At 40.6% G+C, this 27,055-nt stretch overlaps 1 protein-coding gene across 1 annotated transcript in view; it reads left to right on the top strand.

The window, feature by feature from the left end:
• LOC131219670 (IAA-amino acid hydrolase ILR1-like 4) overlaps positions 1-24,783 on the top strand; it is a 36,870-nt gene extending 12,087 nt beyond the window's left edge. The window contains exons 2-5 of the mRNA XM_058214872.1: positions 18,646-18,771; positions 21,492-21,806; positions 23,208-23,336; positions 24,341-24,783. Of these exons, the coding sequence (XP_058070855.1) occupies positions 18,646-18,771; positions 21,492-21,806; positions 23,208-23,336; positions 24,341-24,748 (978 nt within the window). The 3' untranslated portion in view covers positions 24,749-24,783. The remainder of the gene's footprint in view (positions 1-18,645; positions 18,772-21,491; positions 21,807-23,207; positions 23,337-24,340) is intronic.
• The last annotated feature ends 2,272 nt before the right edge of the window (positions 24,784-27,055 follow it).

Genomic DNA, 27,055 nt, shown 5'->3' with positions numbered 1-27,055 from the left:
AAACAACTTACGTCTAAATCATTATGGATAGAGAGTTATTCATCGATTCAGTCAAGGGAAGATACATATATCAGACAACATGATCAATGGTCGAATGACTTGATTTATGAATGAAGATCATTCTTAATTACTCAGATTCATATTGGAGAATGGATGTAGGGTTAGGTTGACTAGATTGGTATTGTACACGTGTACATAATAGGCTAAATTTATGGTAACACTCGAGGACTTTCAATACTCGGGTATTGAAAAGTTCGAGGTGTTACAATATACCCCCCTTAAATAAAATTTCGTCCCCGAAATTTATTTATTTGTTCTACTTTTAAAAAAAATTCACCTTTGAAATTACCTGTGGCATGTTGTTGAACAAGTGAGGGTACTTTTCCATGACTTCTGCTTCTCGTTCCTAAGTTGCCTCTTCTTCTCCGTGATGGGACCAAAGGACCTTGACCAATTGTATAGTCTTTGTCCGCAAGACTTGCTCCTTGTGGTCCGAGATGCGGATAGGTTCCTCAGTATAAAAAGCGTCATCTATAAGTTCAATTTGCTCCCAGCTAATAATGTGCGACTCGTCCGATGTGTTCTTCTTTAACATAGATATGTGGAAAACATTGTGGATATCCGTCAGTGCAGTAGGTAGCACAAGGCGGTATGCTACGGCTCCCACACGATCTAAGATTTCGAAAGGACAAATGAAATGAGGTGCAAGCTTCCCTTTCTGTCCGAACGTCATCAAACCCTTCATAGGCAAAATCTTCAGAAATACGTGATCACCAGTCACAAACTCCAGGTTGCGTCGTCGATTGTCTACATAGCTTTTCTGTCGGCTCTGGACGATGCGCAAACGCTTCTGAATAACATCAATTACCTAAGTAGTAACCTGGACGAGCTCATGTCTTAACAAACTTCGTTCTCCTACTTCTGCCCAACACTGCAGAGCTCGGCAAGGGCGACCATAAAGAGCTTCGTAAGGTGCCATGCCTATGCTGGACTGGAAACTGTTATTGTAAGCGAACTTTACAAGGCCCAAATGGTTGTCCCAATTTCCCCTGAAATCGAGGACACACACCCTCAGCATGTCTTCTAGAACCTGGTTTACTCTCTCTGTCTGGGGGTGAAAAGCCGTACTAAACTTGAGTTTCGTGCCGAGTTCCTCCTGTAACCTCCTCCAAAAGGTGGATCTGAACCGGGAGTCACGATTTGATATGATCTCCCGAGGAACCCCGTCCGATCGAACGACTTCATGAACGTACGGCTTAGCCAAATTATTAATTAAGTCTATCATACGAATGGGAAGGAATAGAGCAGACTTCGTCAGCCTATCTACAATAACCCATATCGAGTCATGCTTCTTCTGAGTCTTAGGAAGTCCCGAAATGAAATCCATGGAGATGTTGTCCCACTTCCATTCTACCATTGGTAGTGGCTGAAGAAGGCCTGCGAGCTTGCGATGCTCAACCTTTATCTTCTAGCACACCATACATCTTGCTACAAAACTTGTTATGTCTCTCTTCATGTTGCTCCACCAATACTGCCTCTTCACATTATTATACATCTTCATACTCCCGAGGTATATGGCCAACCTAGAATGATGCGCTTCTACCATCACTTCTTTCCTCAGATCTGCATTGTCGGGTATGCATACTTGCCCCTGATATTGAAGACCGCCGTCACTGCCAATCCTTCAACCGGGCATTTTCTCACTTCTACACCTCTCCTTTATCTTAGTAAGCCATGCGTCCTGGTCTTGGGCAGAAATCACACGGTGAAGCAGGGTCGTTTTCGCAGTCAGAAGAGTCACATAAGCATTTGGCTCATCGAGTGCGAGTTAGACATCTAAATCCTAGACAAACTCCATCATTTCCCATTCTTTAATCATCAGAGCGGCTATCAGTTCATGCTTCTTCTTCCGACTCAGAGCATCGGCCACCGAGTTTGAGATATATTAAAATGGAAGTGCTTAAGGGTCTCCATCCACCAACGTTAGCGCATATTCAAGTCCTTTTGCGTGAATATATATATTTCAGACTATTGTGGTCGCAAAATAACTGGAAGTCCTCTCCGTAGAAATAATGCCTCCATATTTTTAGAGCGAAGACCACGGCTGCCAACTTCAGGTCATGAGTCGGGTAATTCTCCTCGTGCTTCTTCAACTGACGAGAAGCATAAGAGATCACCCTGTTGTTCTGCATTAGTACGCAACCTAGACTCAACTTCGAGGCGTCGCTGTATACCACGAACTTCTCTCCTTGTGAAAGAGTAAGCACCGGTGTGGATGTTAGCCTCATCTTCAACTCCTGAAAGGCTGCTTCTTTGTTTTCGTCCCATGTGAATTGGGCGTTCTTCTTTGTCAGCTAAGTGAGCGGTCGTGCGATCCTCGAGAATTCCTTGATGAAGTGCCTGTAGTACCCTGCCATGCCCAGGAAACTAAAAACTTCGGTAACTGTAGTGGGCTGCTCCCATCTTGACACCGCTTCTACCTTAGCAGGATCGACCGCTATACCTTCTGCCTTCACCACGTGCCTTAAAAACTTCACTTCCTCTTCCCAAAACTCGCATTTGGACAGCTTAGCATATAGTTGATTATCCTTCAGCGTACTCAGGACCTTGCGCATGTGTTGTTCATGTTCCTCCTGGCTTTTAGAGCAAACCAAGATGTCATCAATGAACATAATCACAAACTGGTCTAGGTAAGGCATGAAAACTCGGTTCATCAGGTCCATGAATACTGCCGGGGCATTTGTAAGGCCAAAGGGCATAACCAGGAACTCGTAGTGCCCATAATGAGTCCTGAATGCTGTTTTAGGGATATCCTTATCCCTGATTCTCAGCTGATGATACCCTAATCGCATATCGATCTTGGAGAAGTACTTTGCACCCTTGAGCTGGTCGAATAGGTTGTCGATATGTGGCGGGGCATACCTGTTCTTTATCGTGACTTCGTTCAATCATCGGCAATCAATGCAGAGACACATCGACCCGTCCTTCTTTTTCACAAAAAGGACTGGCATTCCCCACGGAGAAACGCTGGGGCGGATGAAACCTTGGGTCAGCAGCTCATTTATCTGACTCCTAAGTTCTTCCATTTCGTAAGGGGGCATGCGAAATGGGGGTAATGATACGGGAGCAGTTCCTGGTTTGAGATCTATGCAAAAATCTATCACTCGTCTTGGGGGCAGCCCCGGTATCTCTTGAAATACCTCGGGGAATTCCCGTACAACTGGGATTAGGCTGATGATGGACTCGACTGATTCTAGTTTGTCTAGGGCTTGTAAGCTTTCGAACGTGCTATGCCTACTCCTTCCCTTTACTGTAAAGAGGGGCTGTCCAGGGACTGTTATAGTGACTATTTTGCCGCGACAGTCCATCATTGCCAGGACTTGAGAAAGTCAATCCATGCCTAGGATGATTTCGAACCATTTTATAGGTATCATGACCAGGTCCACAACCACTTCATGGCTTGCAAGAGTTAGAGGGTAAGCTCAGCATATTTTCTCTGTTTCGATGAATTTCCCCATGGGAGATGCTACAACTAAGGGGGCATGCATTCGGGTTATGTTCAGTTCAAGTTTGTTTGCAATAGTAGAGTCTACGAAAGATAAAGTTGCGACAGAATCAAATAAGAGGAGTACAGGGGTACCGTTAATATGAGTTGTACCATGAATCATCTGATGAGGGTCCTCCTCAGCTTCCGTAGCGGCTACGAGAAACATGTGGGCAGGGGGAACCCTCTGCTAAACTGAAGGTCCCGACCTAGGCGGCTGTAGCCTAAGTGCTGCCCTAGCTATTACTGGACCCGGCTAGGGGTGATTTTGCTGGTGGAGTAATGCTTCGTCCCTCATTTTCTTGAAACAATTTCACACAAAATGTCCAGCTTTGTGGCAATAGTCGCAATTACTCATGGGAGGCATGAGCGGAGCACCTACAGGTATGACCCTGACCCTTTTCTCTGGTACTAGTAGGGCGCGAGGCGCCTGACTAGGGTGTCGCTCACTGGAGGGCGAGTCCTCATGGTACGCTCAAAATCTTTTTCCACCCGCATGGCTTTGTCCACTAGTTCTGTCAAGTCCCCAAAATCCCAAGCGCATAGCCATGATTGAATTCCTGGCCTGAGTCCTTCCTTGAACTTTTGTAGCTTGTATTCCATATCTTCCAGGGCCTTAGACACGAAGTGGGAGAGTCATCAAATCCGGCCTCGTATTGGGCAACGGTCATATCACCTTATTCCAGCTTCAAGAACTAGGCTATTTTCTCATTCCTGCATGATCGAGGAAAGTTCTTTTCCAGGAATTTTGCCCGGAAGCCTGCCCATGTCCAGGCATACGTGGCTGGGATGCCTCGCTGCACACTCTGCCACCAGTTTTCTGCTTCTCCTTCTAACAGGTATGTATGTAACGCCCCAAATTTTTCAATACCGAGTATTGAAAGTTCTCGAGTATTACCTTAAGATTTAACCTATTATGTACATGGGTACAGTACCAATCTATCTAATCTAGCCTTACATCCTTGCCCTGATGCTAACCTAACCATTGGAGATGATCTCCATTCATAGATCAAGACATCTAACCATAAACTTCAAGGTAAAACTCTTCATCATGTGATCTAACGTACGTGGCTTCCCTTAAAGGAAATTGACGAATAACTCCATATCTATAACAATTTAGATATACATTCTTGTGTAAGAATTGCTTAGAAACGGGCCTAAAACCATATGGAATCATTAGATTTTACAAAACCCTCATATCAGCAATAATTACGAAAACGCCATTAGCCTATGCCACTGGATTCTAGACACGTGGTTCTCATTATCCGTTTAATGCGAAACTTTACACCGTGCCTCTGTATCATAAACTAACTGTACAGGAAAAATTACAACCCTTAGATCGTCGTAAAACTGACCCAATGGACAGATCAACTATTAATAATTAAATTGGGCCCACCTGATATGTGGATATGCTTCAATATTGGGCTTAACCTTAAATTACATGGAGAAACGAATGGACGGTGTAGATTCATCCAAGACATATCTTCGGGCCCCACATATGATGCATGTGTACAACGTGCACGTGCAACAGCAGTACACTGGACCGAAATTTTCGGTCAAAACAGCTTGACCCGACAGAGTCCTGAGAGGAAGGAAACTCCTCCCGCGTTCGCAGTGAGAACGGACGCCGTCCGACTGGACGATGGGTGGCTCACCATGACCGTCCCACAAGATGATCAGAACCGTCCATCCTTTAGAGAAGCCTGGCCCGATCAAAAAATATCTGGTCCCGTGCTCCCATGAAGACACACGTGTCCACAAAAACTGTCGCAAGAAGCCAGGCGCCACACCATTTGAACGGACATCGTCCGACTGCGAAGCCTGTGGCCCACTACGAACTGTTAGTCTGGTGATCTGGACCGTCCATCAGGTCTAGAGATCGGATTCGATCAGAATCTACTCACCTGCGCATAATAGGACACGTATACTTACACACGAACCACGGTGCAGCTAGGCTACGCGTGGAGCCTTCGGAACGCGAACATCGTCCACTGGAACATGTTGTGGCCCACTACCTGTGATCGGATGCCTAATCCAAACCATCCAGATGGAAGCCACGCCAAAACCGACTAGTCCCACGGAGAAGAAATTCAATCGTGAAGACGATGACCCCCCTTCACTTCTTCCATACGCAGGTCCCTTTTATCGCCGCTACAACAAGTTGCGTAAGGTCTACGCCGTCTCTTTCTTTCTGCGTAAAAGAAGTTACGCAGAGGATTTTCAGGCTCGGACCGCGGGCAGCAGCGTCCGACCAAGAAGAAACGCAAGAGAAGGAAGGAGGAGAGAAACAAGGAGAGGCGAGAGAGAGATTTGGCAACCGTCCGTCAGGCCTGCTGGACGTACCAACAAGGAAAGAAGGAAAGAGAAGAAACAGGAGAGGGAGAGAAAGAAAGAAAAGAGAAGAGAAGAAGAAAGAAGGAAAGGAAAGGAAAGGAAAAGAGAAGAAAAGAGAAAGAGAAGGAGAAAGAAAAAGAAAGGAAAAGAAAGAGAAAGAAAATAAAAGGAAAGAAAGAAAAGAAAGAAAGAAAGGAAGAAAGAGAGAAAGAAAGAGAAAAGAAAGAAAGAAAAGGAAGAAAGGAAAAGAGAAAGAGAAGAAAAGAGTAAGAAAGAAGTAGATAGAGTCCAACCGAGTCGACTCAAGGTGACTCAGTGAGTCAACTCGCTGATTTGGGCTGATTCAAGAGGTAAATTCTAGTTTTACTAATCAACGTTATGGGTAAATCGCTCATCTGCTAATAACCCCATATTAGGTTAAGGCCTAAAGTCATCACCCCTCTAAGCCTAAACCTAAATCTTAGGCAAAAATCTTAACCTCTTGAATTGTTTTAGAACTCAATCCTGTAGCGTAAGCACAAGAACAAATGAGGGCAATCCGACATCAAAGGTGATTGTTTTATTCTTTAAGCTTACACTAATTTAGGTTATTATATTTCTCCTACCTTTTTATGCCTTTAAAGATATGAATTATCTTGCCTTTTCATACTTTTAATGATGGAAATTATCTTACCTTTTCTTACCTTTAATGATAAGAGTTATCATGTCTTTTCATACCTTTAATGATGTGATTCATCCTGCCTTCCATGTTTATATTTTTCTAGGAATTATCTTATCAATTGATTCCGTATTATCATTACAATTATTGGCCCTTTGGGTTTACGACATGATGTCAAATATAAGGGATTTCTCTGAATTTATGTGAGGTCATGGATACAAGCTTTTCCCCTACCTCATCTCTTTATTTGAGTTGGTTCTACCACTCGTCTCTTTATTTGAGTTGGCCATTATCGCTCTCTTTATTATGGAGTTGACCATTGTCACTATTCTCTTATTATGTTTGGCTATCGCCACTTGTGTTGAGTTGACCCTTGTCGCTCTTCTCTTTATTATTTTGGCCTCGTGCCGTTTATCTTTATAGCTTGAGCATGGGTCTTGTTATTCCAAGACTTCCATAATTCAGTTTATATCTTTCATGATTCAGATTCAATTATATGTTTTAAGATTCAATTTATCTCTATAAGTGCAAGTGATGTGTAAGATGTATCACAACTAGTAATTCAAATATTCTATCATGGACGTAATGCGCTATGGGTAGAGACCCTCTTGGGGCACGTAAGTCCTTGAGCCTTCAGGTACTGGTGCACAAATCGATGTGTGTAATTCGCAAATACAATGTCACATCACTCCGGGATTGGATGTCGCAAATGGTCTCTCCATGAACAAATCGTGTCATGTAATTCACCCAGCCCATATGTTGTGCGCTCTGAGGAGTTCTCGTAAATCCACGATAGCATTAGCCATGCCGACGAATATCCGTAGTTATGGGATGCGGGTCGATCCAATTATCTATAAATTGTATTCCACAATGTAATGATCACTACATATGATGAGCCCCATATACTTTGCTAGGCATGCATCTCATGTAAGTTGTTTGCGCATGCTGATACCCTCGTGTTAGTGGAGCATGGGATGTATCAGACCCTGACTTTGCCTGTTATGTATCTCTTGAATTATTGTTTATCTTAAAGGATAACTTTCACTATGAGTAGGACATTGACCCTCTCTCAACCGTATAGATTATTCAGGTGACGTACAACTTGAAGACTTAGAGGACTACTTCCCTATAGAAGATTATACTAAAAGAATCTGAAGAGAGTTTTACTATTTAGTTTTTATACTTCCGCTGTGAACTCTGATGTTATAATAAACCTCCCATTATGAGGGCATTTGATTATTCTTTTACTCTGATGAAATATAATAAATACAGTTGATTTTATTCTTGTGAATGATATCTTCATGAATGTATTTGGATGTGACCCCAAAGAAAAAAAGTACGATTTTCTAAAGCATCCAATTTATACATCATTAACACTCAGTTTCCTCAACACGAGTACATACTCTGGCCATGAAAATTCAGGCTGTTACAAGATAGCCAAGGTCACCATCTGCGAATCAGAGGCCGCATTAGCTTGGTGATTCTTGCCAGCTAGCGAGTGCTTCACCTGCACTGGATCTGGCGCCCCTTTGAACGTGGGTGGCCGAAGCCTCTAGAATCATTCAAAGATATCTGCAACTTGGCCCTCTCTATCTCGTGATGACTCCCGGCGATCCGTACTCCGTAAAGTCTCCATCATCAATGCATGCATGTCCCGCCGTTGCTGTGCAAATGTGTCCTGTTGTTGTTGCATTGTTGCGGCCATTCCTGCGAAAGCTGAAAAGCTACTGCCCTTATATGCGTATCTGCATATGCGTTGGCTGCTCAAAGTATTTTGAGGGCAGCCCTGACGCAAAAACCTGAGGGGACGGAGAATCCCCAACAGCTTCGGACCTTCGCCACTCTAGTTAGAAGGCCTGGTGTGTAGACAGGGCTGCGCTCCCTCTGGCGCTCGGTTGACGGAATGGGGTGAACATCGACCGTATTGGTTCGTTGGGACCATAATACTGCGGCATGGCTTCTGAGAGATTAGAATTTTGTGGTTCAAGTGATAAAGTAGTGGATTAGCATGGTATGACTATGAGAGCAACATTGAGTATATGTCGATCATTAAATAAGTCATGCTTAAATGAACTGCACCATTCGTCAGCGGGTAACACCATCTCAGGAAAGTCCAATCATTAAGAGAAAACAAGGGATACGCGACGCGACTAGCATTGTTTAGAAGGTTTTTCTAGGGCACCCAGGATTTCAATCCATATCCTAAATCTCTTCTAAATATCGGGGCCTCTTTGTAAGTTCTTTTTTTATTAAAAAAAAAAAATTCTCTGGGGGAATCTAAGTATTTTCGTTTCTATGTTTTTCATTCTACCTACATTCTACGAGGATTTTTCTAAGTTTCATCTAATTTATTTTCATATAAATTTTGTACATAGATCCCACAGCCTGGCTATCTCAGACTCCGCTCTGATACCAACTTGTAATGCCCCAGTTTTTAGAACCCTAGTACAAGACTCGTTCCGAAAACCCGAGAGTTAATAAATCAAATATCTAGCGGAAAGATTAAAGTCAGAGTACAATAGCATAAAGCATGGATTATATCATATAAACACAAATATTTGGTCCACTCAGCTGGGGGCCTTATTATAAAAATTTGAAAGTATCAATGTATCAAATCGAACATAAGAGTACTGCTACTACTAATTAAATTGAAGCAACCGGCCACTTCTTATTGCTATCCGTCTTCAGGCTCCACCATCGTACCGTTAGCGTTAATGCTACTGTCCTCTCCATCTACACCTGCATACTCTGTACGGTTGGATATTCGATAAATGAGTAGCCAGCTCAGTATAAATTCTCCTCAAGATTACGCATCGTCACCTTAACAGACATAATTTAAAGAAAAACTAGGAAATAATCCAAAACAGGCAAGATGCAGTCTTATTAAAATGCATGGGTGTATGAATGCACATCAACCTGGGGATGCTCATCCAGTTGGACTTGGGCTCGTCACCCATGCAATCATCGACCTAGGAATGCTCTTCCAATCGGATAAATATATCGATAGTCGGTGGTCTGGGAGTTAGCAAAATGATACCCCAATGATCCTAAGGGCACGTGTTACAGCATCCAGAATTAGCCACCCGTCATCGCCAATATGCTATGGATGCATGATTAGCCAAACCATTATTATTCCAGTTATAATCAGCCGTTTTAAGTAACTCAATGGTCACTACGGGGGCTCGTCACCAAGCATAGGCTGACAGCTCGAACATAATGTCCCATGACCACCATCCTCGGCTCATGAGGTTTTTCACCTTGGGATGTTAAATAAAACCTTTTGATCAAAATGACACTAGGTCAAGGGCCCTATTTTCCACATAAAATTTGTCTAGTTACACCCCAAGTGTGGTTCATATACAATATTGGAGTTCTCTACGCATAGTATTGTGAGTTAGATATTAAAGCGACTCACAATCATAAGTTCTTATATGAAGGTGTATAGAATTACATAATGGATGTAAAACTTTCAATGTGTCATCATGAGACTATAGTACCAACTATCAATTGATATAATATTAAACATAAGAACAACAATCATTATTCATGAATGGTACTCATTAACTAGCATAAGAGCCTAGTATGTAATATGAACATGATACATCAATCATGAATTTGAGATAAGGCAGTTAATAGAACTTAGAAATTTATGATAAGTATTAGGATCTTAAACTAGTGGTAGCAATTTGATGTATTCTATGTTTGGCTAACTTAGAGATGGAAAGCCCAAGGGAAAAGGCATCACCTGAGTCATCGTAGTCCTGCCCTTGATCTGAATCCCCGTGTGTAACTAATGACCCCAAGTGACGCAAGTAGCTTCCGAGAGGATTAGCTTGCATTAGATAATAACTTCTAAACATATTGAAGGTTTGAAGGGCCTATGAATAGAATCACATGGGCTCGCTTTAGAGCTGCTCGGCCTGCCAGATTTTGTTCTTCAAATAGCCCAGATTGGGCATAGGATTTGCTCCAAGTTCAGGCCCAAATTGGCCCAACATTCGAGGCCCGAACTAGGCCTGGGTCGGCCCAGCCGATGGTCCAAAGGGTGGCCCAAAACTCAACCAGGCCCACCAGATTTATGGTGAGGTCCATTTTCAGCTGGATCCAAGGCTTGATGAGGGCCTGATTCCAGTCATTTTCATGGCCTGGGTGCCAGATCTTGGCTCCTAGTATGGTCCATCTAAGTCTTGAAATCCCAACTCGAATCAAGGCCTGTTGAGGCCTGATACCAGCTCCAACCGTGGCCATTTTTAGGCCATTTTCACCTATCTTAGAGCTTGAAAAAGACTCGACTTTGAACTAGTTTGTGGGCTCCATTACCAGTCCCACACGACCTGGTGAATCCTGGGTTTTTGGTTTGCTTCAGGGTGCATTTAGAGGCTCTGTTGGAAGCCATTTTTAGCTTGGGTTAAAGTTTTAAGAAGGGGGAGGAAACGAGCTTACCTGACTCGGTCGGGTTGGAGTTGGAGGGTAGAAACCCGCGTACCCACACTATCCTCCTCTCTTTTCTTCTCCTCTCTCTTTTCCCTTTTCTTTCCTCTCTATTCTATTTTGTAGCGCATCCGATGGCAGTCTTTTATAGATGGCTTCGAAGCTTCTGGTGAGTCGGCTACGCACCTTGATTACGTAACGTCGTGCTCAACAGCAGCACCGTCATTGAGACAATGCAGAGGATTTGTGGTCGGTTTTGGTATGGCTTACAGTCAGACAGTTTCGATTGGTGTAGTGGATGTTAATCCGAGAACCGTAGTGTCTGATTCATTATCCCCTCTGTTTTTGTCGTCCGCTGAGAATGTTGTTTTCAGCTCGTTTGTACAACATTGATGGATCCACTTAGGATGGCCTCTTGATAAATCCACTCCCTTCATCAAATCCTTTGTATTGTGTTGGCCCATGAATCAAAGTATGAAGTAGATCTTAGGTTTTAGTGGGCCATAACACGTTTGGAAAGGTGGGTACTATCCAACGTGAAAATATTTCTAAAACCTTGTCATGGGTACCGTATTTGACTGTGATATCATGTGAGGTCCACTCATGATGTCCTTTGTGAGATCTACTCCATTCATTGGTTTGGCGGGGTCATGTTAGGCCAGGGGACAGAATATGGGGAAATTTCAAATCATAGGTGGGCCACACTTTGTAACCATGTATTGGTGATAATTCACCGTGAAAGGAAACTTACGTAAACTGATTGCTTAAGAGTTATGCATGAGATTTTTTTATTTTTTTATTTTTTTACAATCTTACCCTTTTCTCTAGTCCAGACCTCCACCGTCCGTACTCCACAACCTCACCCTCTAAACGAAGTGAAATGTGACGGGTGATCGTTACTTTACACGCTCTTTCCATCGCCCAAATTTGAGCCATGATCTCTCAAGGATGACTAAAATTCTCTTTTAATGACTAATATAATTCAAAATTCTAAATTAATATTTGTACACCTCTGATTGACAAGTTACCAGGCGGTTTTGACCTAAACCCTAAGATCTTCATGATGATCGGTTTACCATGATGTTTACATAGCCCATTTGACGAATCCAAACATGACGGATGGTCAGATGACTTGTTAAAAATAAGGGGACTTGATGGTTAGTACTCTGGCCATGTATGTCAGTGGATGTACAGTCAGTTTCGTAAATGGATGGTCATAAGGTGTGTTTCTGGAGTGATTAGGGGTATGACACGTATACTGTTAGATTCGAGTGACTTGTTCACATGTGTAGCTTCCTTAGATTGTAATTCTAATGCTGGATTAAGCATATTCATGTGGAGTTAACAAGATGAACGGGTCGGAATCTCGATTTGATAAGTGTACAGAAGGATGTAGAGGCTAAGTAGCTGATTTACTATGATCTAAGGGATGAAATTCGATGTGTATGGTTAATTTATGATAATTAGGCCTGGTATAAAATTTCACATGAAATGGATCATGGGAACTATATGATCTAGAATTCAGGGGTCTATGTTAATGGCATTTTCATAATTATTGCTGATCTAAGAGTTTGTTAAATCTAATGGTTCTACATGGCCCTATGCCCATTTCTAAATAATTATTACAAAAGAACTTACGTCTAAATCATCATGGATAGAGAGTTATTCACCAATTCAGTTAAGAGAAGGTACACATATTAGACAACATGATCACTGGTCGGATGACTTGATTTATTGATGAAGATCATTCTTAATCGGTCAGATTCATGTTGGAGGATGGATGTAGGGTTAGGTTGATTAGATTGGTATTGTACATGTGCACATAATAGGCTTAATTTATGGTAATACTCGAGGACTTTCAATACTCGGGTATTGAAAAGTTCAGGGTATTACAGGGGCCCATCAAATCAATGTCATAGATCACTGAGTCTTGTACACCATTTGCTGAAAATATGAGTGGAGCAAAACAGTAGTGCTACTTCAGCCGGCTAGTGTGTGATGAACGATCCCTTTTTCTAGCGGTAATTTTGGTCAAAATTCAAAAAAGTAAGTGAAGATTAAAATATTAAGAGGATGAAGGACAAATTTTTAAAAACTTTTCAGATCAAATTATCCTTATATGTGTGGCCAATGTGACTTACAGATGTTCATCATGCTTCTAACTATGGTCTTTCATGAAATTCTAAGGTTTATGAATGGAGTGTATTCCACGTACGTGTAATGATGGACCCCACAGACGGTGTACAAACACCATTAGAATAGCCAAACGTTGCATTTTCATACTTTCTACAGAGGCCCTTCTTCTTTCTTAGAAAACTGAAGATCATGGGACCCACTACTACTTTTACTCCATCGTTTCTCTCCAATATTTCTCTCATCTGGTGTGCATCTGGCATTTTTCGGTATTCATCCGAAAACTCCTATTCTTTTAAGTCATTTATTTCTCTTCGCCATTATCTCCTCCAGCGTCTATCTAGCATTCTCTAGCGTTCATCCCAAAACTCATTTTCAATGAAGATTCATCCACCACTCCCACCACCCTGATCGTGTAGTCCCTACTGTCATAGTAAACTATAGTGTTACTCATTTTTAAGGTAAATAAAACCTTAAATCTTGGCATTGTCGATGTTGTTTTCTTAAGGAACTAGGTTGTGACGTGTTATGGCATTGTGTTAAGGATGGTAAAAGTAGAGAAGTGGTAACAGTGTAGAATGTCATCCAATAAGGGTCGTGGTTATCATCCAATAAGTGTTGAGGTTAACATCCAGTAAGGGTCGATCTTAACAGTCCAAATGTAAAGGGTTCAGATTGGGCTATGTGAAGGGTCGAGGTTAACAACCGGGAAAGATAGCAGCCACAACCCTTAACATTTGACAAACATGACTTATCACGTTGTTTTGACAACGTCGACCCTTAGTTGATAACAACCACAACTCTTAACATTTGACAACCATGACCCTTCATGTTGTTTTGATAACCTCGGCCCTTATTTGATGACAACCTAGACCATTCACATTTGATAACCACGACCCTTCATGTTGTTTGGACATCATCGACCATTAAGAAATGACAATATAGACCCTTCACATTTGACAACCTAGATCATTCACATTTGACAATCTGTACCCGTCCATTTTTATTGCAGGTTAACTTACATTAAAACTTTATGGCTCGTCAGCCCATCCTATGCTATTATGATGAGGAGCGTGTATATGAAAAGTGAGACTTTCTCGTACATAGGTAGGGACTCCAAAGAGGTTGCTGTGAGAGATGATATTACGTATCAGGAGCTCATAGATAAAACGCATTAGATTACAAAGACAATACCGGATGAGTTTAATTTGAAAATGAATGTTGCGTATGGTGAGAAAGTACGTGGATTACTCCCTCCATATATGATCAAAGGCAATGAAAATCTTGAGTGTAAATGCTCTTCTACGGATAGAGTCCACTTACTCAGATACCATTGTATCTAGAGAAAGTGAAGCATACACCTCTTGTGCTAACACGTAGCATACACTCTACATTACATTTGAACATATGGTCCCCTGATATGCAGCCTTCAAGCAATGATCGATAACTTAATAATTACAATATACTTGACCCTTTAAGGAATGAAATATGTCATTATCGACGACTCGAGGATTGCTATATACATGGCCCTCCAAGGAATGATACATGTCATGATAGACGACTCAATGATTGCGATGCACTCATCCCTTAAAGAAATGATACATGTCATGATCAATGATTTGATGATTGTGATATACTTAACCTTTTAAGGAATGATACATGTCACGATCGACGACTTGATGATCGTGATATACTTGACCCTTCAACGAATGATGCATGTCATGATCAACGACTTGATGATTGTAATATATCATCATTTCGGTTGCTAGGTAGCGAGTATAATACGGATATTTCCGACCCTTCGACCAATGATCAACGTAAGGATGGAAAAGTTGATGATTGCGATATCTCCATCCCTTTCACCAATGCTACGTGCCTTGATCCCTCGATTCAGTTTAATTCACAACATATGAACTTAAATTTATACTTACTAGTTAATGAAGAATATCGAGATATTCCTGTATCATCAACTCATCCGATACAATCTCCACTGGATACTTTCGTTGCTCCATCCGATATCATTCAACTTAATAAATATATAGTCAATACAGCTTTTATTAATGTAGATCATCAAGAATATTCAAAAATGGTGGATGGACCCAATGAAATATATGTTAAACAAATGTATTAGGACAAAGGCCGATTATAAAAAAAATTTTACGAGTATATAATGCGCCACAAATTCCAGTTAAGGTCTTCAAATCAAACAAGTAGGGATATACGGTTTAGTGTATTATAAAAAGTTGTAGTTGGAGGATGCATGCATCAATAGTGGATGGCATAGGGATGTTCAAAATAAAGACATACCACTCCAAGAACACATGTAGCATGTCGCTTGAGGCGATATGACACTGTGAGCAATTATCGAGGAGAACGAACATGATACAATAACTTTGAAGAGAAATGGAAGAGATCATCGCCAAGCCACCGATCTGATAAGTAGTGAATTTGACGTTAGTCGCATAAGTTCGAGACTAACCTACACGCCACAAGAAATTCAACATTGAATGAATGAGACATACGAGGTTGAAATCAATTACAAGAAAACATGTGAAGGTAATGAGATCGCAACGAAAAAAGTCTTGGGATCTTACGAGGAGTCGTATAATGAGCTTCCGGTGTATCTTCATGAGCTGAGAAAAGAAAATTTAGGGATTGTGACATATTTACAGGTGAATGAAGAAACAAACAGTTTCGAAAGATACTTCATCACAATTAGACAGTGTATCTAAAGCTTCCAGCTGCATATTCAAAGGATTTTATGTCTTGATGTAACACATTTAACAAGAAGGTACAAGGGTGTTTTCTTCTTGGCTACGACATTGGATAGAAGTAATCACGTCCCCCTAGTAGCATATAAGATCGGAGAATCAGAGAACAATAGTAGTTGGATGTGGTTCCTTCACAATTTATATAAAACAATTGGGATCCTTTCAGTTGTTATTATGTCAGATACTCAGAACGGGTTGGTCAATGAAGTCCCTATCATCTTCCCTTATACAATCCATGGATATTATGCACATCATATTTTGAAAAACATGAAGAATGTATGTTCAAATAATTCAGTGAAGGGTTACTTTTGAGGTGCTGTTAAGACATGCCCGACATCCACTTTTTGGAATATGATGCAATGCATTCAAATGGTGAACTCCATCACAAATAAGTTTCTTAATGATATAGATAAGGAAAGATGAACATATGTATTATTTTCCGACAAAAGATATAACATTGTAACCACTAACATCGTCGAGAGTATGAGTACACTGTTCATAGATGTATGAGAGTACCCTGTGACCAAACTTTTTGAAGTGGTAAGGACTAAAACCTAATGATTCTTTCAATGTAGAAGAGATGAGTCGTCGACATATATATGAACTTTGACTCCCTTGGTAGAAAAAATACTGAGTGAACTTTATCACTCGGAAGTGCAAAAGACACGATATACTGCAATTGGGTTTGAGGTCCAATTTCTTGTAAGATTGATCAACATTAATCCAAGGGTTCTAGGAGCCTAAGGACTTATCCATTTAGTGATTAACGATTAGGTTTGAGGTCCAATCCTCATAACCCAATTGTGTATTGCTCGCGACCCATTTCTAAGGTTGATGATCAATGGATTCGATGATCATGCATTAAAGAGTAATAGTGGACAGTTAGATTCGTCTAGCAAAGAGGTCAAATCCTAAAAATAGGTTTTTCAAATGATGTGATGGTCCATCTTGAAAATCAACAGATCAGGTACACTGTGGGTTATCATATCTCAGGATTGGACGATTAAAATGGTCAAATTATGACTAATCGAGAAGTGGTTAGCAATGTAGGTTATGTGTGTTCCCACACATACATACTAATTAGGTTTCCATGGTACCACCCAAGTACGAAGAAGTATAAGGTGTTACAGACCGACATATTCAGTTCTACTAATACACAACAGAATAAAATAGTAGGTATTATTTCGGCAAATTATTAAGCATTTTTTCTCATTGTAAGCCATCGATAGCTCGAAACAGCGTGAAGGTAACACATTCTCAAGAAAATTCTAAGCCATAAACATCATTAATGGATTGGATCTACCTTTTAATGGGCATTAGAAAGCATAATTGTTGAAGCTCCTCATTCAGGTAAGTTTGTGTTGTGCCGACTTGCAATCAACCAAGAAAGGGTATAAATTGGGCTTCTTGGGCCAACAGTGATGTTTATATATCATCTAACATATTCATGATATCATAGAAATATAGATTTAAGGGAAAATATAAGTATCATATTTATCGAAAACTTCCGTGACCCACCTGACAATTTTTGAGGGTAGCATATAATTCATACTATTTCTTACGGTGTGGTCCACTTCATCCATGCATAATCACGGATGGATAGTACGTATATGAAAAACTTGAATTACAGTCGCCCTGCAACCATGTGCATTACCATCTCCTTTCTCCCATCATCATTACCTTTGAATGCATTACAGAGACATTTCAGTCCAAGATTCTTTTAAAAGGAAACGGGTTGGCTGGTGTACCTCACAAGGGGCTGTATTGACGTCAGCAAGTTGTGTGGGTCTAATTATGAGGTATGTGTTATATCCACACCGTCCATCCATTTGGCGAGGTCGTCTTAAGGGTTGAGAGGAAAAATAAGACACCATCCATTTGGCAAGGTCGTCTTAAAGCTTGAGACAAAAAATAAGACAGATCTATCAAGTGGACCACACTGCAAAAAGCAGTGGGGAATTGATCGTCTACCATTGAAACCTTTTTGGGGTCACAGAAGTTTTGGATCAATATGAAATATGTTTTTACTCTTCATTCAGGTCTTTGTGACCTAATGAATAGATTGGATGGAAAATAAACGTCATTGTGGGGCCCACGAATTGTTTAACGGTGAAAATCATTATCTCTGCTGCTACTTGTGGTGTGGTCCAGATGATCTTTGGATATGATTCATTTTCTATATAAAGCTCTAAAATCATCTCTAAAAGTAGATTAACGGCGTAGATATAATAAATACATCAATGTGAGGCTCATGTAACTTTGATCTCCTTTGAACCGTTTGCAACTGGGAGCTCGAGGAGCGTCAGTGCTCTTCTTCGCACGACACGTACCTACAGCAGCCAATCCACTTCCCTTTTAAAAACCTTTGAGCGGACTACCTCATAATATTTTAAACTTCCCTTACTTTGAGGGATTTTGACCGTTCCTGTGCTAGTACGGTCAAAATCCGTTCAAATAATTCATCTGCCTGTTCTGTGATGAATACGTCAGACCCCAAAAACCCCAAATCAAAAAATCCTACCCATGGAATTGATCGGATTCTTTTCCTCTTAAATGCTGGTTATTGGTGAACTTTTATTTAACTGGCCGCTTTATTGAATGGCTAAGGTCATGGGACAGATTTTGCGCAACGGTCCCACCTACAAAGGATCCTGCAAGTTGAACGGTTTGGACTAATGTAAAAAACAAAAACCGTTGGGTATGAGAAAAGGATTTAAATTTCACGTTGCCAAGCATATCATACTTGTTTGTGAATTGGGTTGATTTTGGTGTAGGAGAGTGTGGAGTGGGAGCACAAGAGTAAAGTGGAGGGCAAGATGCATGCTTGCGGACACGATGCCCACGTCACGATGCTGCTTGGTGCTGCAAAGATCCTTCAAGAGCATCTTGAGAATTTGCAGGTTCTGATTTCTCTAACTTGTTTCCACGTTTGTTTATCTTCCTTTACTTAAATTCTTTTGTCATTTTAACTTGTTTTTGTCAATTGTGTACGTGTTTGTCATGCATTTCTTGACTCTTCAGCAATTCACTGATGTCTGTTTTGTTATATATATTGAATAGTTTCATTGGTTTATATGAGTTTCATATTGGTCCGTAGAGGTTGGAATTTATGGTCTTCTTCATTGTGTCACTGGCTATTGGTATATAAAGTTGGTTATCAATCATTCAATATCTGCACAGCACTGTACGTGTATGAGATCTAGACCCTTCGTCTATTGGCTCCCACAGTGAATGAGGAATACCCCCAAAATCACATCAATCAGGTGATTCTAGCCACTGATTGGAGGAATTTTAAGGATTATAGTTGTTGAAAGTAGCATGTGACTTGATTCCATATGGAATTTTTATTTTTATTTTATTTTTATATAAATCCTGGACCAAGGATATATGATAGTATCCTTGAGTCCTTGGTTTGTATGAGGCCAAATATTAGATGCCAAGGATCTCCCGATCTAGGAAACGATCCATCCACCTTGAAGCCCATAACCTCAATTGGTTGGATTGTTGAAGCATGGACCCTGCCTGCTTATCAAAGTGACTTATTTATTGTTTGATTACTCTTTCAATTCGTATTCTTTCATGCGTCTTCCCTACAAGATTAGCATCATCATTGTCATCATCATCAAGTAAGCCTTGTCCCTACTAATTGGGATCGACTACATGAATCCTTTACTGCCATTCCACTCTATCAAGGGCCATTAGAACATTATATTGTTTGGATTCATGTTGAAGTTTTGGTGCAAGTTTAATGCCGGCTGTTTACCTGACACAACCTTCCTCGTTTATCTGGGCTGGGGACTGGCAATGCGAGCAAATAATTCCCATAAGAGCAATGTAATAGACTATCACATAGGTTGATTACAATCAAGAACTATCTGATATTCTATTACGTGGTTTGATTATAATCAACCAGTTTATTACAATCAATGAATTACTTGGTACTTCTATCTCTATAGATTATTTTCATAATTGACTAATGCAAATTACACTTAAGAGTTCCTGTGGTGATAATGTGTATGAGTAGGTCTGGGCATGGGACGACTCGACTCGGCAAACTCGACTCATACGACTCGATCTGAAAAGAGTGGACTTTGTCAAATCCGAACTCAAACCAAGTCGAGTTCGGGTCACCCAGTAACTCGACTCGACCCAAAATCAACTCGATACTGACTCAGCTAGATCCGAAACTCAATTCGTGTGTGTGTATGATGTTTCAAATCTGAGATGCCGTGTAACTGATGAATAGGCTGCAATTCTAGCAACTGCACTTAGGTTTTGACTTGTGATTTCAGCCCGTGGATACCCTCTGCACCCAACCCAACTCAGTACTTGTGACCGGGTCGGACTCTGTCCAGATTAGTCCAGGCCAGACCCGGACTCAGATCGGGTCAAGCATGCTAGACTCGATACCGAGTCGGGTCAAGTTCGGGTCAAGTCTATTTCAAAACCAGATCAAGTCGGGTCAGCCCTAACTCAGTCCGACTCGACTCGATGCCCAGCTGTATGCGCTTGGGGTGGGCTCTGGCATCTATGGCACGTGGTCATCAGGCTCATTGGATGATTATAAGCATTCAAATTTTTTTTAAAAAAAAGGGTCCACCACCTATCTTCAGGCCCGTTTCTTACAAAGCAGTTAGACCACTCAATAAGCTCAATTTGGCCATGGCCAGTATATGGTAGAGCGGGCCGGATGAGTGGTTCGGGCCATAATGCCCCATGGGAATTTGGGTGCAGTTACTGCGTTTCCTCTTGAAGATTTCAAGTTACAGGATCTTTGAGGTATTCAGTTCTATCTTAACTTTCAGCTTTATGCAAGCATACAAGTTTATATTATAACAATTATTCAACCTGAATATATGCACAATGCACATTGAGGTTGCTGCAATCAAGATCCTACGCGGTGGGTTTTTAATTTTATATTTGTATTTCAAATGGATGCATGTATTATGGATGGATGCTTCAAATGATGCATGTATCACATTTTCTATTGACTTTCAAGGATTCCTGCAGTTGTTTGTTTAGAGAAAACAATAGATGCTATTTCCAGTTTCCAATGCAAGGCTTTAAATTAACCAGTTTTAAGGTTCTCGGTTCATTTCTTATGATGTGGGAAAGCTATTTCTGTTTATGATTTCATGCAACTTCAAGTATTTGATAGCAGGAATTATATGATCATCAGATGAACGATCTGTGTAATTCTGAGTTCCAACAAGTGGGTCGCATGGTTCGGTGATCCAGACCATTGTTCTGATGGGCCGGGCTCTGTTGTTGACAGACCATGCCCGAAAATTTCCCAACATGGAATATTCTGCCCATGCAATCTTTTGGCCATTCCACCAAAATATGTACTGTTTCTGTATTTATTTTTTTAAAACATCTAATAAATTAAAAATCTCTCTATTAAAAAAAGAAATTGTTGAGATTGCCCCATCAAGAACGGTTATTGGGAATAGTCCACCTGCAGTTGGTACCATGGGCCTGACTTTTAGGAACTCAGGACCAAATGATACCATGCATATTCTCAGCCTTTGGATCACATCATTCTTCAACTTGATTCTTAGACAATGCTGCTACAAGGGCAAAAAGGTCACTATTGTTGTTTTGATTGTGATTGCAATAGGGAACTGTTGTCCTTCTATTTCAACCAGGTGAGGAAGGATGTGGAGGAGCACAGAGAATGATAGAAGCTGGAGTATTAGAGAACATTGAAGCCATTTTTGGGCTGCATGTCTACCCATTCTCACCCATCGGTGTAGTCTCCTCCAGGCCTGGTCCAATTATGGCTGGGAGTGGAGTATTTGAGGCAGTAATAAGTGGGAAGGGAGGTCACGCGGCAATCCCTCACCGCGCAATCGATCCGATTTTAGCGGCATCCAACATAGTTGTTAGCTTGCAACATCTTGTTTCACGTGAAGCTGATCCCTTGGATTCACAGGTATATTTCTTCTGTTTGGTTTATGGGAACTGTTCACATGCTTTGCATGCAAGGTATTTCAGCTTCTTTTATCTGAAATTGAATTATAAATTTAACTTTAGACGAAGATTTAGATGAGGAGATAAAGATAAAATTTGATCATTTCTGCTCTCATCCAAAATTCCATTAAAGGTTTTCTCGTGAATATATATATATATATATATATATATATATATATATATATATATATATATATATATATATATATATATATATAATGGAGAGAATAATATTATCCATCTAACTTGTACCTTAAACCCATCTGCTCCAGTAGTAGTTAATTAGGTGGACTATTAGAGCTGTACCGTTCATCCTCAACTTTGTGGAGGTCCCACATTGTGTAGTATGATTCTGAGGGCTGACTCTTCCACATAGACTTTCACCCATCTTTTATTGTGTTCACATTCATATGCGTTTGGGACAAACCAAACCAATTTGGTTCTACAAAGCATGTCCATTCTCCAGCATGAGCATAAACAAGACTACATGTGTGGGAGCTTCGCTAATTAGGCCACACGTTCCAACCAAGCACCTTTATGAGAATTTCAAGCTGTGCATTATGTGGGCTGTGTCTTGAAAATGACTTGGTCCGAAAGATCTGGTTGGTCAAGCATCAAGCGGGGCCCCAAAAACACACGGCTTATGAGGCGTGTCCACATGACCAATACATCGGGTATCTTACCTAAATGCCAGGTTGGCAAATGTAGCCGTGAGATTGTATGGGCTTAGCTAACTTGCCCTGTATGATTCGCCTTTATTGTTACCTGTAACTTAGTCATGAAAGCCTACCTGTCTCTTTTACTCATTTAAGAAGCACCTTCTACATCCTTAAAGACATGCTTGATTTAGGAAAACCAGTCTCTTTTGCTCATTAGGTTTTGAACATGACATTATAAAAATTGGTGTTTTTTTTTCCACATAAACATATTGTTAGTATGAAAATCAAAGATATTTTAAAAAGATTAATAAATTAATTAATTAATTTAAAAAAAAAAAAAAAACAAACAAACAAACAAATGAGCAGATTGGATCTCGGTTCACTGCGTTGTTGGCGTGCTACGCAACAATATTGCAGATGACACTGATGCACAGTTTATTTATGTTAAGCTTCTTGTTTAATTCTATATGCATGACATTTACCAAAATGATTGGGTTGATTTTTGAATGTGAACATTTTCTTCAATTATCAAGAGAGGAGTTTCCCAACTAAATGATTTGAATTGTTCAAAATATATTTGGTTTGCATCTTTCATCAACCATATGATTATGATTAAGCTTATGTTTTCTAACTTGTGGAACATGGTCTCTGTCCATTTAATCTGCCCTTGGAATCTCAGCTGAACAATTTATGTATACTTGAAGGTAGTAACGGTAGCAAAATTCCAAGGCGGCAGCGCATTCAATGTTATTCCAGATTCTGTTACTATTGGCGGCATCTTCCGGGCCTTCTCTAAAGAAAGCCTTTCAAAACTCCAGCAACGGATTGAAGAGGTATTATCATATTGTAGTTAGGCTTCATTTTGAAGGCGGGGCTGTATTTGTGATAAATGGCAGGTAGATCACCTCAAATCAGCCAAAATTCGGAGTCGCCACTGGCTCTTTGGTTCCAGTGCGGTGAGCTAGAAGTACACAAGTGATGAGAACATGATTCCAATAATCATGAGATCTTGGTACCGTTGGAAAGCTATTTTGATCCTCTGAATGGTGTAAGAGATCAATTCAAACATCATTGCTCAAATCAAGTCTCAAACATTCAGTGAATTCAAACAGTCTGGACAGCTCAACACTGTTCACTTGTGTGGCCCATAACTCACAATCTGATTCTACAAATTTCATCACCATTGCATAAATCTTTTTGAGTACTACACAATCAACCCAAGAATCATCTGAATCTAATTTAAAACGAGGGAGAAATAGCAGTCCGAATATCATTGTTCTTCCGGGGAGTGCCAGGTAAGTAAATTCTCCCCCACCCCCCCAGACAGGCGAGTAAAATTTAGTCACCCGTTGGATGATTCGACTGGTTTGATCAATATGGGCGATCTGATGGACTTGCAGACCACATATTTTTATAGTTAAATCAAAGCAAAGTATTCCGTAACGATAACAGTGGCCATAACTATCACTACTACTATTTTTACGATATGGGTCATAATGGCTTTTACAGCCTCATAACAACTGTTACAGTCTCTTTTTCTATTGAAGCAACTCCACCCCCTAAAAACTTATATTTTCTATATAACTTTGAAAAAAAAAATAATCCAAAAAAGCTATATTTGCCCCATAACAAATCATTAAGAGGCTGTTACGGCCTTTACAGGGAGTGTGATGGGCCATTAACAGTGGTTACAGGTTATTTTTTTCCATAACGTTACAACCCCGTAAAGTATAACAGTCGATACCGTTGCCTTTACGTCACACCATGAATCAAAGTCATTCAGACTTTCTTCAATTTGAGTTAGAAATTTCAATCTGAAACTCATCCATTGTGACAGGTCATTGTTGGACAAGCAGCTGTACAGAGGTGTAGCGCAACTGTTGATTTCCAAGCAAATGGCATCCCGTCATATCCTGTTACTGTAAACAACAAAGACCTGCACGAGCACTTCCTAAATGTTGCGGGTGATATGCTGGGTGTCGAGAATGTCAGAGAAATGAGACCAATTACAGGATCGGAAGATTTTGCATTTTTCACAGATTTGATGCCAGCATATTACTTCTTCGTCGGGACGAGGAATGAGTCACATGGACCACTCCAATTTCCACACTCCCCTTATTTCACTCTCAATGAAGATGTGCTTCCTTATGGCGCGGCACTATATGCATCTTTGGCTACAAGGTATCTTCTTGAATTCCACGCTCCTTCCGTGTCTCTTGAAGAGAAGGCTCATGATGTACTTTAAAGGTGCCATGCTATGTTTTTATATATCTTTTACCACTCCCATTCATTAAGTGAATGTAGATGTTAGACATAGGCAAGTGGACCCATGGTGGGCAATCACTAGTGGATGGTTCCAATGAGGTTTGGCCTCCTTTTTATTAATCATTTTTCTTTCTTCGTTTGAAGTTGAATTTCATATTCAATTTTATATGAAGATTTAAAAGAAAAAATAATGATAAGAACGGATAACTTTTGGTCTCGTCCAAACTCCACATCATTTCCTATTAATGGAAAGAAACTCTCTCTTGAAATACAGGTGAAGCAACAATGAAAGTAGAAAGAGGAAAGTGTGAGATTGATATTTGTCTATTTGGACGATCTAAGCTATAGATCGTAATTCAAGGTCATCTATACCGTAGAGTTAGAGGGGTGATTAAACCCGTCTGCTCTAATAGTGGTTAGGCGGACCGCTAGATCCGGACTGTTCATCTTCAACTTTGTGGAGGTCTCATATCATATGGACCGTCGGATCTCGAGGGCTCACTCTTTCTGACAGACTTTCACTAAAAATCTCATTACTGTTGCAGCAATTTGCTGAAGGTGAGGCTATCTATAGAGGTGATTTGCAAACCATTGACAGCCCTATTCCAAAGTTAACATCAGTGGCTCAGCTTGAAATCTTTTTTGCCACCCAAATTAAGAGGCCCTACGCAATCAACCAGAATTGGGATAAATTCAATTGAATGTAGCCGTACATTTCTCTAACTAATGACTGGACTCGACTATTTTATGGCTAGGAGCATGTCCAAATGAACGGCTGCAAGTCACGTAAACGTCCTATTTTTGTGTGCATGTAGCATCATCTCTTCAAAATACAAATAGAGGTGACCAATCATCACCTTAGGGACCGTTGGAATGCACCTTCACAAAAGGGATTTTCACTTTTTTTTTCTTTTTTGAGTTAGCTTGTTAGTACACGCCCATGTCAGTACACACACTCCATGTTAGCCACCCCCGCTAGGGATTGATACAAAGACGTCTAGTGTTGAAACGAGCCATCTCCACTCAGTCTGCCAGTTGAGCTATGGATCTGGGTGTTACAAAAGTGGTTTTCACTCCTGCTTTTTCAGAACTCATTGAAAATCAATCCTCGGCAACATTAGTCGGCTTTTTTGTACCTATTTTGCCCACAAGGGATGAGATGTAAAGCAGATCCAAACACACAACACAACCTGGGGTCAAATGCCGGGACACTCCTTTTTAGGATGCTATAAACAAGCTCTTGTGATTGCTCCTCCAACTGACGGTAGTGTCCGCTGCAAAAGTGAGAATGAGATTCCACTGATATAACTTTTCACTATTGTTCCCATGCACCGTTAGATGCAAACCATTAATGGTGCAAAACGATGCAACCCGTTGATTGTAGCTTATTTGATTTTATTTGTCAAATACTTTGAAATAAGAATTTTTGAATATATGTAAGATATAGACACATGTTACATATGTGCGGCACTTATGTACAATAGTACATCTAAGCTGTTAGATGTATGAGCCCATGTGTGACACATATGCGGTGCTGAATGATATACGGTGGCACATGTATAACTCAATATCCAAAGAACACATTGCATGAATATAGAAGATTTATTATATTCATGTCAAGTTTAAAATAATTAAAATAAACTTGATGACACGCACACACATCCCCACATACTCAGGCCGTAGTGGAATTTCACCGCATATGAGTACTCAAACCCTTGACCTGGTGTTGAAACTCGCAGGAGTCTATCACCAGAGCAAGAGTAACGACCTTGATAACCCCACACAATTTCAAGATATGGTTTGATAGGATTGAAGAAAGTGGATATTATAGATAAGGATTAGTACTTTTAAGTCTTTTATATTTGTTTCAAGTATATATCGCCATTTATAGGTATGAAACATGATGCAACGGAAATAAATGATTTTGGTTGTCGTGCAATCCTTCCACGGCTCATTCAGGCTACACCATCCATATGGGATGGAAAGACGCAATGTCCAGATCACGCCAAATGAGTGGATTTCTACTAATTCTCTCAGTCTCTCACTCCACATAGAAACGGCATGATCCAAATGGCCCCAGAGAACTGTAAGTTGCAGTACTCCTTGTTGGACAGGGACAGTTGGGAATCCCACTGATAGGATTATCCAGCCCATTAATAAGTTGGGTCTTATTTTTATAGCCATTAATTTTTCTGCCATGGAATGGGACGTTTAGGATGATCTTATGGAACTGAATCACGGAACCATATGTGATCAATTACAGGCCACGCGAATAGATGGTTCAAAT

This window comes from Magnolia sinica, chromosome 1 (assembly GCF_029962835.1).
Source record: "Magnolia sinica isolate HGM2019 chromosome 1, MsV1, whole genome shotgun sequence".
Classification (NCBI taxonomy): domain Eukaryota; kingdom Viridiplantae; phylum Streptophyta; class Magnoliopsida; order Magnoliales; family Magnoliaceae; genus Magnolia; species Magnolia sinica.
Note: the sequence above shows the minus strand (reverse complement) of the source record. Positions and strands in the feature narration are given on the sequence as shown.